This window comes from Schistocerca nitens, chromosome 1, assembly GCF_023898315.1.
Source record: "Schistocerca nitens isolate TAMUIC-IGC-003100 chromosome 1, iqSchNite1.1, whole genome shotgun sequence".
NCBI lineage: Eukaryota > Metazoa > Arthropoda > Insecta > Orthoptera > Acrididae > Schistocerca > Schistocerca nitens.
Window position 1 is genome coordinate 974,737,572 of NC_064614.1, and position 16,819 is coordinate 974,754,390.

The window sequence follows — 16,819 nt, forward strand, 5'->3', positions numbered from 1 at the left end:
ACTAATGGCAGCATTTGTTGCTGTAGGTACACTTTTCTTCATAAGTAAGAGAGACTCTTCGATGAATTTTGCACAGCATACAAACCATACTCAAAGCTGTAGTAAACTCTAGAGTTTTACAAATCTATTAAAAACTGTGGTAAAAATTGAGGTAATTAACTAAAAAATTTGTGTTTTTTCTAAACATGAAGTTTAAAATATAACAGCTCATTCGTTTTTTCATACATTAAATAAATTCTAGAGTTTCATACACCTGTAAGTATGGTTTGCATGGTGTGCAAAATTCATCGAAGAATTTCTCTAACTTATGAAGAAAAGTGTACCTATAGCAACAAATGCAGCCATTAGTAAGTGAAAAAATGATGAAATTTCGCACGTAATAAATTTTATTTTGTTATGTTTTCGAACTTCCAATGCAATGGGTGTGAATCCTGAATCCTTCCTGGTGATGCTGACAAAGTTTTTGAATATATTTGTAAAAGTATAGACACTGGATATTAAAATCTCCTGAGATGCCTCTCCTGCTCCAGGTCGGCCTGTTTGACGTCCTACCGCCCTTAATTCATTTGTAGTCATCAACTGTTTTCTGCATGTGAGTCCGATTCTTTAAAGGTTCAACGTTTACTGGTGTATATGTTCTAATGCAATTTTCGTATAACTATACTTCGTGTGTAGATGCCGATATAAATTATGCATTAAATAAATTAAAAAGCCATCTTCGCAACCAGAGTATAATTTATTTACAACTGTAAACTTATGACACTTATGACTGTCCCTTGTAGAGTGTGTCAACACAGAGGTAACAACTGATTTGCACTAAAACCACAGTGCACAATAATGCTGTAGACACACAAAGCCTTAGAAGGTAACAATGCAGACTACATGATCTCACCAATGGATCCTGTCTCTGAATTATTGTACAGACATCAAGCCCTCTGTATACGGTACTCTACTGACGTACTACCTTAAAGGTCAGTTTGGTCAGACTAGGGCCATTAGTAAAAAACAAGAGCCCGGAATAATTTTTTTTGACAATGAACCCATCATCATCCCACATTTATATTTTGCCATGTGATTGACAACAGTATGAAGTAGTTATGGAAATATTTAGAAAATTTTCAATTATGTAATTTTTGTAAAAAAATTAAATCAAAATATTAATTACAATTTTGAAAAAGGTTATTAATTAGAAGCTATGTTTTTTGTATATCACTGGAAAGAGCATGAAAAATGGTGCAAAATGACACCTTTCCCAGTTCTCTAGCTCAATTAGGGCAGCTCCTAGGGCAATTTAAAAAAAAGTCCGTTCACACATTTTTGGCCAGTTTTGGAAAAGTTTACGTGACCATATTTCAGGAATGGTTTGAGGTAAAAAAAATTAAAATTGGTATTTTTATTAGTTTCAGCACCCACTACAAGTATACCAACTTTCAGCAAAATCTAAGAGGGTAAGGTAAAATTTTTATTTAAAATGTGTTGATTTGACATGAATTGACTCGTATGAGTGTGTGTCTTGAGTGAAGAACAGTAAACAAGTGGAAGTCGCTCGGAGAGCCAGGAGGAGTACCGCCCTCGGCGGCACTCCAGCGCGCCTGCAGAGACGGCCGAGTACTGGCGCGGCGCACAGCCCTGCAAGTGGCGTCTGGGTCGGCCGGCGTCGCGGCGGTGCGCATGCGCGGCCGGCGCAGGGGGTGTGCGCGACGCCGGCCGGCCGGGCAGCAGCCACCCCGCAGTGGTCCGGGGCGCTCCAGCTGCGCCACTCGTCCCGGCGCTCCGCAGCTCCTACTCGCCGCCCCGCCTCGCTCACCTCGCCCACGAGACGCTGACGACGACGCCGGCGACGCCGACGCTACTCCGCGACGTCTGCCGAACCCACGCCACGCGGACATGGCCTCGCGGTACACGCGCTGTCGTTCAGCTCTGCTACAGAACTAATCCGCCGCTCGTTCCGAACAATAACTGCGTCTGTCGGAATTCTCTGTGACGCGTAATAGAGACGTTGCGTGTTTGGCTAGGCGATGGACGGATATAACGCTAGCACAGTGATTGTCAACAGCGATGAGGAGCGACCTACTTTGCGCGCTGTGCTGGTGACCGGGCCGTGTGACCGCGAGATGGGCGTGCCTTCGCCCGTGCTACTGCACGGTTGTACGGTGTGCTTACTTGACTTGGGCATACACTTGTGCCATTAATTCCTCTTGTTGCGAGTTGGAGTACACGAGCGAAAATCTTACCAAAGATTCTTACCAAATGTGACGTTCTTAACAAAGGTAGTGTGTGTTGTCTTTGAAGCCATTTGAAGCTACTTGCTTCCACACTCTTTTAACTTGCTCAATATCGATTAAGACACGTCGTATCCTCCTTAAATAGTCTCTAGCAATGACAAGTGGTAGTAACATCAAAACTCATAACGGCTGTTACTACGTTATACAGCACGCCTCTCTCTTGAGAATTTTCTCTTCTGTTCCATCTTTGTGATAGTCTATTTGCATTGAAATTCATACCACAATTCGTACCACAATTCATACCACAATGACACAGTAAAAACGTATTTCCACTATTTACTCCGACGTTGGAGTAATACGTTCTTCTGTGACGAAAATTTTCAGTGACAATAGTAATAAACTTTCTTAGTCTGAAGAATAGAAACCTCTTTCTGTGTTAGTACTCCTCTTAACATTAATTTAATCGCAACTGCATCTTTCGTCCAACACCAGATTGGCTGCATAAATTAGTTCTTTCGCTAAAATGGTGATGTGAGAGAGGTACAGATTTTCCTCATCTGTGAATTTAACTAGAAACTCTTTCTGGATATTAAGATCTGTGAGTTACCGCAGCAGTAACCGTAAGTGTCCACAGGCACTACAATATACTCAGACCTGACGAAAGTTTAATCGGTACGTCAGAGGCATCGCTTGTTACCAGAAGTGTTTAGGTACCCTGCTCAGACATTATAATCTAACTCTCGCGAATATCACTCCACGCCAGCAGGGACGACAGCCGTGCACGGATGCTGGAAGCGACTTCAATAAGTCTGCCAAGCCTTGGCGGCTCCGCCTGTTTTTTACGGTGTCCTGCAGCAGTAAGTCACAACTTTAGCCGCCGCTTTGGTAAAGTTGTTGCGTGCGCCCGGGCCGCCGTATAAAATTCAGCGCACGTCCGCGCAGCGAGCATCCCTCCTGGCTGCACCCGCCCCCCGCCGCCCAGCGACCAGGCTGGGTGCCCTCCTTTAACCTCCCGGTGGAATCCCGCTGGGAGGGCAGTTTGTGAACTACTTTGGCAACTGGTGCAGCTGAGAAAAGGAACGTAGAGAGCTACGCGTCTTCTCATTCTGCCCCCCTTCTTGCAAAGGGACAGCTTCAAGTGACATTTTTTTGTTAACTTCAGTGTTGCCCGATCGGAGATTGCGAGCCTTCTGGTCATGTAGGACGGCGGCTGATGTTTTGAGAAGTTCTGCTTGCACATATGGTAGAATCGGTTAGTGACCAGGGGGAAAGAACTGCAAAATTATGTCGGTGACCTTCCGGAGAACAGACTGTTGGCTTATAGTTCGCAAAGTGGAGCCGTTCGCCGAGTGAGATGTCGTTCCCGATGCTGGTACTTCGAGCCCTGACGCTGCTGGTGACGGCATCGGTCGCCAAGGCCCACCTCAATATCTTCATCAACCAGGAGGAAGTGATGAAGTTGCTGGGTGAGTACATTTACTGCCATATCACAACAGCATAATGCTACATTTTGTGTACCTATATTTTTTTACAGTATATCATGGTGACCTTTCACTATATAATTATTTATTCACATTATTTTGCCAGTATGGCCAATACCAAGTGGAATACTATGAAAAGTGTGCCTTAGCTCATGTCAAAACTAAAAATATCTGTCATATATCCTGGTCTATCCCATTTATCTTGGCCACTCGTTCAAAAAATGGCTCTGAGCACTATGGGACTTAACATCTGAGGTCATCAGTCCCCTAGAACTTAGAACTACTTAAACCTAACTAACCTAATGACATCACACACATCCATGCCCGAGGCAAGATTCGAACCTGCGACCGTACGGTGGCGCGGTTCCATGGCCACCCGTGATAACTTTTTGTCCAGAGGTAAAATAAAAAAAAAATTTTTTTGAAGCAAATTTTGCCTAAGTTTCCATGGGGTCTCTAATTAGCATGATTAGCTTTCTTGTGTTTTTATTCGTCACGGAGATACGAATAACAGCACGACTTTTTTAAGTAGTATCCTACATACAAGGGCTTTTCGGAAAGTAGGGTCCGACCTGCCGCGAAATGAAAACCACAGTGAAAATCAAAAACAGTTAGCCACACCTTCAAGCTAACTCTCTAGGTAGTCGCCACTCCGACTTAAACATTAGTCGTGGCGCCGGACAAACTTTCCAGTACCCTCGTCACAGAAAGCAGCGCCTGTGCTTCCGCCAATTCTCTACGCTGCTCTGCCTTTCGTTGTTTGTGCCAAAATGTTGTCTTCGTAGCCAGCGGTTTTCCATTTAGCACCTATTAACAAGGGAGGGAGCCGTATTGTGGGTGATCAAACACTTCCCATCGAAAAAGCTGGAGGAGCGTTTTCATTGCCCCTGGAGATGGTGGCTGAAAATTGTCTTGAAGAAAGAAACGCATGACATTTATGTTATGTGGGCTTCATAGCTTCAGGCGAAATCTCTCACTAGATCCACATACTTGTGTAAGGTATTTCTGCATGATCCTTTGCACTCTCACCTGAAAAGAGCGACATGAATCGATCGACAAGCACTCTAAAGACACTGTCCAACACATCTGTGCAAAGTTCCATCGGATTTTCACAGTGGTTTCCAATTCGCACCAAATCGTGCCTTGCTTTCCGAACACGCATCGTATTTTATCTGGCAGTCAGGTTCATCTCCTCTGTTCAGAAACGTATCACAGCGTGCCAGTCACGTACAAACGACGTTATTATAAAGGTAACACAAAACTCTCCTGTTCACGTTGTAAGTACATGCCATACCGTAACTCGTTCGCTTACCGGAGTTGACAGTAAACAGAACCACATTATTGGAATTAATGTTCTCCCCACCTACATTCTTTACAGATGAGCGACATTTCTACTTCCTCTTTGATGGTGTACATTGTACTCAAATAAGTCTTCTACGGAAGACGACTGACAGAGTGACCGCTGTATATTTTTGTTTACTGTCAGAACTAGTTAAGTGGTTGACTTACATCGCTCTCGGTACCTGCATTGTGTGCTAGACGCAAAATCATTTTGATGTTGCGGTTTTATCAATGTCATATCTGTATGAAAAGTACACCGTGATGCGTGTTTGGATAGGTCCTGAGGAGAGGTAGTGGATTACCAAATAAAATATATTTATTGTTGTTTAAAAAACACATGTGACTGTTCATTACTTTGTAACGTATGATGCTACAGAAAAGACAAGAATACTGGTCAGTATCCCCCGGGTAAATGAATAACATTTGCTTGACACAGTTGTTGTTTCTGGATAGTAAGCTATTTTAGATGGTAAAGACAAATGGACTACGCGCTCGTCATTATGTCCGTATTTTCAGTGTATCACATTAAACCGATAGGCATATTCGTTATTCCACTTCATAATGCCCACACTGACGGAATTTTAGTATTATATTCTATATTTGATTATATTTCGCAGACACGATGTCCTCTGAAAACTTTTGTTGATCACATATCCCGACCATGAGCAATTAATAGAAACGTAAATATCTTAAGGCGTTTTTGGACGTATTTGCTTTTGGATTGGAAGAAAGGATTTACCTAATCTCGTCTACCAGAAAGTCACGGGGTACGAATAATTAATTCTGTAATGTAGGGGAATGATTCGATAGTTCTGTTCTCAAGGAAACCGTCGGGACATTCCACTGGGGTAATTTAAGGAAGTCGTGAAAAATCACAGTATGGCGATCCAATGGAGACAATCATGAATCACTGCCTCGGTTGCTTGGAAACTGTGTCTGTCGTCGATGACGATGATCTTAATTCCTGATCAGCATTACCAAAGAATGTGAGGCCTTTGTCAGATTATATTGATACCATTTGATTACAGCTGGACGCGACATTTGGTCCATATACACCAGAATTTTATGATGGATTTGTGTGCAATTAACACGTTTTGATCACAGGAATCATAGAGTTCCACGTACTTGAGTTTCGAAATACTTTTCCGGTTTCCGCGCTTTTTCGATCATACACTCTGATGTAGTTGTTGTCCAGGCCGCAGCAGAATTTCGTCTGCACACATGCTGCGTAATGGTCTTAGTGTGGGACGAGCTTACTTTCTGAAATCCTTTATCACAAGAGGTCGTGTTTATACTGTTATGGGTAATGTCACTTGACTGAGAACAAACGAAATGAATATTTAGGAAAGAAGAAATAAGTACTATACAGATAAAATTTAAAAGTAACAAGCATTATAATCACCATAGAGTGTGGGGAGAAAACGATCATAATATACAGTGTTCATTATGTTTCATGATGTATAACGACGCCAGAGCACATTATCATAGCCTGTACTCCCTATTCATCATATTTCTGAGTGTGAGAAGTTCTAGGAAGGGTCTAATGACTATTCCCGGTTTTGCATTACGGTCGTTTTATTTGCATCGCCCTCTGATGCGCAGCTCTTCCTCGCCGGCGCTGAATTATCCGACGTACTGGATGTTGTGTCGGCCTGGTATGATACGGTACTGCGGGTTTGCCAAGTGCCACGCCAGTATCGAACGAAACACTCGCTTCAACATATCTCTTATATGTATCTCTCTCAACCCTAGTTGCACCCTGTATCATTTTCTCATTACCTATCAAGTTCCATTCGTGCTATCAATTCTACTGTTTCGACTTTTATGCTGTACTGAATTTGGTGTGGTAAGGATGGAGTAGGGGGATGGGGATTAGGTAACTGTCGTATTGCGGAAATTCTTTCTATAGGTGGAGATAGAACTGGTCACTAACATGTCCATTACGTCGTTGTATTAACCTTCTCAACTATGAAGGTGGGATGTATCTGGATACCCCAGTTCCTGTAACTATTGCATTCACAACAGTTAGTGTCGGAAACGCCAAGAGAACAGACATGCAGTGGCAACGGTCGTTCCGGAAAGGAACGTGTGGAAGTAAGGAAACAGAGTAGTTATACACACGCTAAATCCTTAGTTTCCTACATCTTCCTGATGGTACCGATATTTCATTTAGTATTCTCAATTCGTGAATTACCTACCTGCTGGCTCTGTGGTGGTGGCTGTATCGTATTTCTACCCCCTGTTGTATTAAACTTTTGGTACCATGGAGGGAAACTGTATTGCACAGCTCTTTGGAATAATACATACACGGAATCTGGATCGATACTGAAATATCTTTGACATACATTTCTTGCCGTGTCTTGGAAGATATTCTGAGCTCAAATCTAATGAAGTGTCAGAAACAGAAGACCTCCTTCACGCCAAACGTGTTGGATTACGAAATCATCGCCACGCAAAACCGAACTAGTGTTTTTCTCCGCTGAATTCCTGAAAGCACATGTCTTAAGATTTTGAAAAAAGCTAAACAGGACAATTGTTCACAACAGATTCAAATTATCCATAGAAAGCCTACATATAAAGTTTTGAGAACCAACCGTAAGTGATGCGTCTAGTACTATACCAGCACCCTCTACGTATCACCCCTGTAGGGATCGCGAAGACAAGATCAGATTGTCAGAAGCGCGCACTGAAGTGTTGAAGCGTCTCGCACACCACACATGAGTGGGACGAGCGGGAGTCCTAATACCGGCACACTGTTAAGTGTCTTCTGCCATGCTCTCCACAGTCGTCTGATGAATATGGATGTATATCTGTAGATGTATTGATTTGGTGCGTAAGTTCGTATCTTTTTTCATAAGTTTAATAAGCAAAACAAATAATATACAAAATAGAATTTTAGTCATCAATGGTATAGTCTCGTTCACTATTTACAACACTGCCAATGCTGTGGTACGTTTTCGATTCCGCGACCACAGAAATCACATAGTTTTGAGACGAAGAAGTCGTCGAGCCATGTTCGACGCGGAAAGGAAGTTCCTTGAAGGTGGTTCGATAGAGAGCGGAAAAGGTGAAAATCTGAGAGCGCGAGATCAGGTGAATAAGGTAAGTGGCGAATGACGTCGCAAACCCACTACTCCACGGTGTCTTTTGTCGGTCTAGCAGAATGCCGGCAGGCGTTATCGTAGAATAGCATCACTTCACGCAATCTTCTGGTTGTTGTTCTTGGACTCCGTCTGCAAGACGTCTCAGTTGTTGATAGTAAATGTCAGCAGTGATCATTACGTCTTGCGGAAGCATTTCGTAGCAGATCGCATCATCGCTGTTTCACCAGATGCATAACATCATCTTTTGTGAATCTGCGTAGATCTTTGTGCGGGTTGCTGCTGCTTTGTTTTGGCTCAGCCTTTCCTTTCATTCCGTTATTTTAGCATAAAGACACAATTTCTCGTAACCAGTAATGATGCAGGATAGGAAGGGTCGTAAATACACCATTTCTCCTCACTAGTAAAGACACAGAATAGGAATGGTCGGGGTCGTTCACGAGCTAATTGATGGCGATTAAGCAGAAATGCACATATGGCCACCATCTCATTTTTGTGTTTTTGCGGATTAGCATGCGGTACACATCACCCGATTTTTGAAGCTACCCCAATGCCTGAAAATGTCACATGGTGATAGAATGTTCACTGTAATTCAAATTTTTCAGTTCTCGAGTGCACTGACGGTGACCATTGTGGATTAACGAGTCTAAGCGATCTTCATTAAACACTGAACGTCTTCCTAAACATGGAGAGTCACTAACGTCAAAACGGCCGTCCTTAAACGAGAAAACCATTTTCTTCACATACTCTGTCCAATGGTATTATCCCCATACACGGTGCAAATGTTTCGGCTGCCTCCGGTGCTTTCATCCCTGTAATGAACACAGACCGAAGAAACTGTCGGTGATGTTCCGATTTCTCCGTTTGGCATTCCACTTTCTGGCGTCAACAGCTACATTCGCTATCTCCAGATTACAAAATGACCATATGTAAACTCATTTGGCAACAGTGAATTACACAAAAAATGACATTCGTTAAATAAACGTATACCACCAGGAATACCAACATGCAAAACAAAAACACCAAGAACTTATACACCAACCTAATAAATGTAGCAGATCGTCACGACGCTCATCCTGAACATCTTAATATAGTAGTCAGTTTTCTGTAAGTACAGTAACTCTCACAAAAATATTTTGGAAATATGGAAGCCGATTGCTTTCTCCAAGAGCTATCATCTGCAGTAATCTTATTCAGCGGAGAAAAACACTCGTTCGGTCTTGCGTGAGCGATGGTTTCGTAATCTAACACGTTTGGCATGAAGGAGGTCTTCTGTTTCTGATACTTCATTAGATTTGAGCTCAAATATCTTCCAAGACACTGCAAGAAATGTATGTAAAGATATTAGACGGTGATTTTCTGAATCAATTGTGTTAAACCTCTTATAGACGGGTGTGACATGTGCCTTATTCTTCAGTCACGGGGTGCGGCTCTTTGTCAGAGAGATTTATGGTTAAAATAGAGGCAACTCAGCTGCAAATTCGGTGTACTGTCTAAGAGTGTCAGGCCTTTGAGATTTGTTCAGTTTTAACGGCTGCAGCTGATTTTCAACGTCACTGTCACTAACATGTGTGTCCTTCATCTTTTCAGTGGCGCGGGTGTTGAACTGAGCTTTTCCTACTAAATGAACCTTTGAAAATGATGTTCAATATATCTGTTTTTTCATTGCAATCCTCAGTTTCAGTTCCGTCTCGTCCATGAGTATCTTACTGGAGAAAAATTTTCACTTGCTCGAAGTGTTCTTGATGGAAGGCGACTAACATAAAATAAAATAGTAATCTATTTCTTCAATTCTTCTCGTGGTAAACGGCACCGTACAGTTGTACTGTTTGAATCATTTGATATTTCATGGCTGCGATAACAGTACAACGTTTTCAAATATTTTGAAATTTTTGTCCGAGACTATAACACCTGTTTCCTACAGTTTAAAGTTCATATCAATAGCAAAATCATACAGTTACATTTCGCTACCAGTCTATCCATCGTAACAAGACTGACATCTAGTTGTGAATGTCAATAGTGCTCCTGCAATTGTTAATATTTACTACAGTGTAAGTCGTCCTGAATTATTTTTTATAAGGTGCTGCCAATCTGTTACGTGAGTTTATGATTAATGGTGCGGCTAGTGCAGGTTCTCTTTGCAAGAACTATTAACGTTACATAATATATTGTTTACGCACGCAATAAGTGGCTTTTTTTCGTTATTATCAATTTAGACAGTTCAACAAACATAAATAAGTACAGCAGCATATTCAAAACTATGGCCGTTTTTGTGCTCGTATCTTATAACACTGTTTAACAGTGACATAATATTGAACACGATGTTATTCCAGTTTATGGTCAGTAGATAATCGTTGTAGAGTCGGAACTATTTAGTGACTGTGACTGCGAAGAAAAGTCTTGCGAAAGGTATCATTCACGATTGTGACAGCATGTCGGGTTTCGCTAACCCTACCAACACTGACATGTGAAGCAGACACAGATGTGAAGTGAGCTGCCAAACGTCACAGGAGTGATTGTTTCAACAGAAGATATGCCCCGTATGACACCTAAGTGCTGCGGCGAGATAAACCGCGTTGCACGAGTCGGAACCTGACTCCGAACGTGCAAGACGCGTGGTTCATAGCATACCGGATATTGCACAAGGATCCTGCTATCCGAAGTTAACGGTATCTACGCAGGAGCCTCAGTATTGCAGAGACATTGTTTCCTCATGCATAAACAGTGTTTGTCGAATGGTCGTCGCTTCGCCACCACACAGCCATATGGAGTGATCGACGATCTGCGGTCGCTCTACGTGCATCAGAGACAAATACATTGCATATTCAGCGGCCTAAATCAGACTTCTGTCGTAGCGCTTTACCATTACTTTTGGACAATGGGCGCAATGTGCGATTTTCCAGCGCATAAATTCGGCAGTACTGTTATTTTTTTTTAAAGAAGAAAAAGGCTGGATCCATGGGAGAAATCTCGTGTACGAGACGACTGTAGAGACTGACAAATTTGCTCCTCCTGCGACACTGTCCAAACAACACCAGGGATATTAGCAGAAGGGGTTGGACGTAAGTCTGTGCGACGATGCCATGACCGCTTTGACACTTGGAGACGCCATTTTGAACAACTGTTGTAAAAGTAAGAACTTGTGTAACTTGTGGAGATAAATGAAATCCTATTACTGAACCGCAGTCTTAGAATTTTCGGTCTCTCTGACATGAAGTTATGAGTCTCGTTACTATTCCTTCAACAGGGGAACTTATCTGGGAATACTGAAGAGTATTCAACGGACTTTCTGCACGTCGAGGGCAGGGTTCGGGAGTTGGAGTCCTTAGTTTGAGTGCAGAGGCTAAGGAGGAACGTCAGTAGATTTTCTCTTATACCTTCCGACTTGGTAGTTTCCTGAGCAGAGTCTGTAACTTAAAACTGATAAATTATCCCACCTTCCCTGAATCTTTGTAACATCATTACTGAAACACCCTTCATAATTATAGTCTTATCCGAACGTACGCTCTTCGTTAGGACCTGTGCATTGCTTGCAGCGGCTACCACTAGAGAAGAACGACCACTTCGCTCTCCTGCCTAGTTTAAATCTTGTCTGACTTCTGTATTAATGCTGGTATAGGTTGTGGCCTGCGGGGTAGTAGTCAAAATATCGTCGAACGATAATATTCTAAGTTGTCTCTATTGTAGATGACTTTTACTGTCTTGAAACTCTTCCTATGATACTAATTTAATAACGTCGTCCCTCTCTAAATTAGAGTAGATGCATATCCCCACATTTCCCTCTGTTTCCGAATTGAAGATTTATTTACGCCTAAGGATATGTCGTACCAACCGATCCCTTCTTTTAGGCAGTTTGTGCCCTACATTTCTTTACTCTATAGCTCAAGTCATTAGAATTCGTTAGTTATCCTATCTGACAACGTAACCTTCATCATTCTCCTGTAGCACACTATTTCAGAAGTCCCTGCACTCTTTGAGCTTTATCGTCCTCATTTCGTTTCCGTATATGGCAATACTCCATGCAAATACTTTCAGAAAAGATTTCGCAGCACTTCACTTTCAGTATTACCTAATTTCTCTTTTTCACGCTATTGCCATTCTGCATTTGAAGCACTCTCTAGTTCGTCCGTGGTCACTTATTTTGCTGACCAGGGACCAAAACTCTTCTACTACTTTAGTGTCTCATTCTTTAATGTAATGCTTCTTCTTAATGTTTCTCGTAGTCTATTTTCAAGACATTATTAATTCCCTTGCCTTCACTGACAGAATGTATCTTCAGAAATCAAAATTTTAATTTCCACTATCTGAATTCCTTTATAAATTTTTCCTTTGTTTCCCTCAAAGCTTTCTCAATGCAAATTGTATATTACATGGAGGATAGCATGCAGCATCGTTTGATGTCCTTCGACATTTATAACTGCAGTCTGTTTTCTGTTCAGGATCCAGATAACATTAACAGCCCAATGTTTTATCCTAACTACATCACAATTTCAAATATAGTCCTCCAGGAAACAATGTCAAAAACTTTCTCTAAATCTACATAATAAAATTTTTTACGATAAGTCGCAGGGTTAGTATTGCCTCCCATCTTCCTAAATTTCGCCGAAACTAAAACTGATCTTCCCCGAGGTAAGCTTATACCAGTTTTCCCATTCTTCTGTAAATAATTTCTGTCAGTATTTAGGCACTATAATATTTGAAACTAATATATCGTAATATTCACACCTTTATACTTTAGGAACTGATATCCGATGCCACTTCGTTTATTTCATGTGTCTTGAAGACCAGGTGAAGTAAGTTTTGTTCAAAAAAAAAAAAAAAATGGTTCAAATGGTTCTGAGCACTATGGAACTTAACATCTGTGGACATCAGTCCCCTAGAACTTAGAACTACTTAAATCTAACTAACCTAAGGACATTACACACATCCATGCCCGAGGCAGGATTCGAACCTGCGACCGTAGCAGTCGCGCGGTTCCGGACTGCGCGCCTAGAACCGCTAGACCACCGCGGCCGGCGAAGTAAGTTTTGTCATAGAGGGTTCTTGGAAGGATCTGGTTAGTTCTCAAGGAAAGTTGTATGTTCCAAGGACCTTGTTTTGACTTAGGTCTGTCAGAGGTCTGTAAAATTTGTGTCGCAGAGGGATACCTCTCCTCTAATCATCATCATCGACTTCCTCCTCGATTTCCATAACAATGTCTCTAACTTCGTATTTCTTGAATAAAAACTAAAAACTAAACTCCTCCCGCACAGGCCATGAAGGCCCAAAGGTACCGACTGGCCGCCGTGTCATCCTCAGCGCATAGGCGTCACTGGATGCGGATATGGAGGGACATGTGGTCAGCACACCGCTCTCCCGGCCGTAAGTCAATTTCCGAGACCGGAGCCGCTACTTATAAATCAAGTAGCTCCTCAGTTTGCCTCACAAGGGCTGAGTGCACCCCGCTTGCCAACAGCGTTCGGCAGACCTGATGGTCACCCATCCAAGTGCTAGCCCAGCCCGACAGCGCTTAACTTCGTTGATCTGACGGGAACCGGTGTTACCCCTGCGGCAAGGCCGGTGGATATTTCTTGAAGAGATCTTCGATATATCTCTCCACGTTTCAGCCTTCCCCTCTTTGGCTAGTAATGACCTTACACCTCTTCAGGCATCATTTCGCTATATCCTGGTCTTAACTATACAATGACACTTTAGACGAAATAAAATGCCTTATAATGTGAAGTCTGTAGTAGAATCAACCATTAGGAGCGACTACATGAGAAATGAAATACGTATCATTAGATGAAGATGTAAAATTATGTGACATTTCCAAGGTGTTAACACGAAGTAAGGAGAGCGAGGAAAATATGGGTATTGAAAAAAGTGAATGTGTAAGTGGAATTTGAAGCGCAGAAGACAAAATAGACGCACCATATGTGTCTGCTCTCAAGTACGTTAGATGAGGAGACGTTAAACGGAGTGAAATTGTTATACTGCTATTAACTCTGGATGAACTTTTTGGAATGGAAAGCGAAGGAGTAAAATACATATCCGTTAACATAAAAGTTTGGTTCCTTACCAGATATTTGTAGCGCTGTACAGCTATTACTATTTTTCGAAAATAGATACCTTGTTTATACTTGTTGGCTACGTAATTTTCATCTTCATCTTTCAACCAGAGAAATGGACACTCTTTAATAAATTCGACCGACCTAAACTACAGTATGTTCCATGTAACAAACACGGAGCGAGATGGTGTAGTGGTTAGTGCGGAAGACTATCATTCGGGAGGACTATGGTTCAAATATTTTGTAAATGTTATCGTTAAGTGGTACTCTGGAAATGACCAAAAACATTTTATCGTACGCCATATTGATGGTTAAATGGGTTTTAATGTGTATTCTTTCTGAAGACGTTCGATAGCTCCGAAAAACAACGTCGAATTTATGTGATACCAACTGCATTAAGCCTTGACTCATTTCATATCAGAAGGTGGGGAAACCATAAGAAAGGAAGATTAAGATTTTCGGCAAAACACTATTTTACATTTATCGCCACGCAAATGCCTCGCAGACGGTAGAATAACGGAGCGAGAACTTTGCTACATAATATTTAGCTTATTTTCTGAACTTTTTTGAAAATTTTCACAATCAAGATATAGAAGAGCAGTACTATATAGTACAGCTTTTCATATGTTTAACTATCATGAGAAGTACACAGATAAGAAAGACAGTTATTTCTTAACGAAGTAGTATGAATCATAAAAAGTGTTAAAGTTTAACAGCTGCACAGTTTCAAAAAGGAGACAACGAATGATGTGCTTATAACGAATAAAGACCCAGGGTATGATGGATGTCTAATTAGATTTTACATTTAATATACTGCCGGTAGGCAGCGGTTTCCAATTCACTCAGGATTTATGGTTGCATAAGTGCATGTGGAGTACATGAAATGATTACATTTACAGATAATTCAATTGTTTCAGAGGTACCAGGTATCGGAACATGCTGAAACACCCATATTAGGACATGGTGTAGCCACCACGGGTGACAATACAGGCGCGTAGTCTGTCATCCAGTCGATCGTACAGATGGCAGATGTTGTCTTGGTATACGTTATTCCATGCCTGGTCGATCGGTTCAGGTAGTTCTGTAACAGCTGCTGCATGACGAGTCGCACGAGTCGCTTCCGTAGCATCAAATCCCGCACATGCTCGATTGGAAACAAGTGCGGAGATAGTGCTCGCCAGGGTAATTGCTACACTTCTAGCAGGGGACGTTGAGTTACACGGACAGCGTGAGGGAGAGCGTTATCCTGTTGGAACAACCCATCTCCTTCCTGTTTAAAGAACGATAAAAGAACTGGTGTAACAACACACTGTACGTACCGAGCGATGGTCAGCGCCACCTTCAGGAATGACAATTGTAGCTTATCACATGTCAGAGCACAAAGTCTGGGGTGAGGCCAGTGTGTCTCAGATGAATGCGCTATACCAGACAGTGCTCACCCGCTCTACGACATACGCGCAAACGACCATCACTTACGTGTAGGCAGATTCAACGTGCACTGCTGAAGGGCATGGTGCGCCATTCCATCTTCCAAGCGATCCTCTGAAGGCATCAGTCGAGCCGTTCAAGTCGATGCTATGGCTCGAGTGGAAGAGGAGCTAGTACCCGTAGTTCCACTGTTAACAACTGGCTAGCAACAGTTCGTGCTGACACGTCTAGGTTCAGAAGACCTGCTGTCTGTACTTTGATAACTGTACGATCTGCCACTGCCGCCCTTACAGTACGACGATCTTGGAGAGAGTCGGTGATACGTGGCCTTCCAGAACGTCACCTACATCTGTGAGAAGGTTCGCGTGATCACTAATACCAGCATCGTTGCACAACTGACGCAACACGGGTGGCAGTTTTCTGAAAGGACCATCGCGCCACTCAGACGGCAACAATTAGGCTCCTTTGAAACTCGCTCTGTTGGTTGTAGGAAGCGGGAGGGCATCTCGGTAGCATGGTTGCCTACTTGCTTCACATGCACGCACCATACAGAGACTCCTGACCGTGAGCATTCCCTGTTAAAGGATAGAGACAGTTGGTGCTCTGTTAGCTATCTATGCCAGTACGCTATCTGTTGGCAAACTACGTCGAAACCATTATTAGCACATCTACTATCCGACTGGTGGTATATGTCGTTATCGGATCAAAATTGACGTCGTCTTTTATGGTGTAATAATTTTTTTCCAGCACTATACACACAAAAATTTGCCCCTTCCCTAGCTCATATTTATCAAAAGTCCTTTGCTCATGCAGTAGTCCCGTCTGATTTGAAAAGAGTCCAGGTCACTTCTGTTCAGAAAAGCTTAATACATAGGATGCACATAATTACAATCCAATACCGTTTACGTGCGTCTCTTGGAAGAATCTAGAGCATATTCTAAGTTGAAACGTTATGACGTTTCTGGACGTTGGTTGGTTATTTGAGAAGGGGCCCAAACAGCGAGGTCGTCGGTCCCATCGGGTTAGATAAGGATGGGGAAAGAAGTCTGCCATGTCCTTTCAAAAGAACTATCCCGGCATTTACCTAGAGCGATCTAGGGAAATCATGGGAAACCTAAATCAGGATGCTTAGACGCAGGTTTGAACCGACGTCCTTCCAAATGGGAGTCCAGTGTCCTAACAATGGCGCCACCTCA

At 42.4% G+C, this 16,819-nt stretch overlaps 1 protein-coding gene across 1 annotated transcript in view; it reads left to right on the forward strand.

Annotated features, from left to right (window-relative positions):
* The first annotated feature begins 2,426 nt into the window (after window positions 1-2,426).
* Window positions 2,427-16,819, forward strand: part of LOC126237672 (tyrosine-protein kinase Dnt-like) — a 250,491-nt gene continuing 236,098 nt past the window's right edge. Inside the window, exon 1 of the mRNA XM_049947741.1 lies at window positions 2,427-3,691. Coding sequence (XP_049803698.1) covers window positions 3,580-3,691 — 112 coding nt within the window. The 5' untranslated portion in view covers window positions 2,427-3,579. The remainder of the gene's footprint in view (window positions 3,692-16,819) is intronic.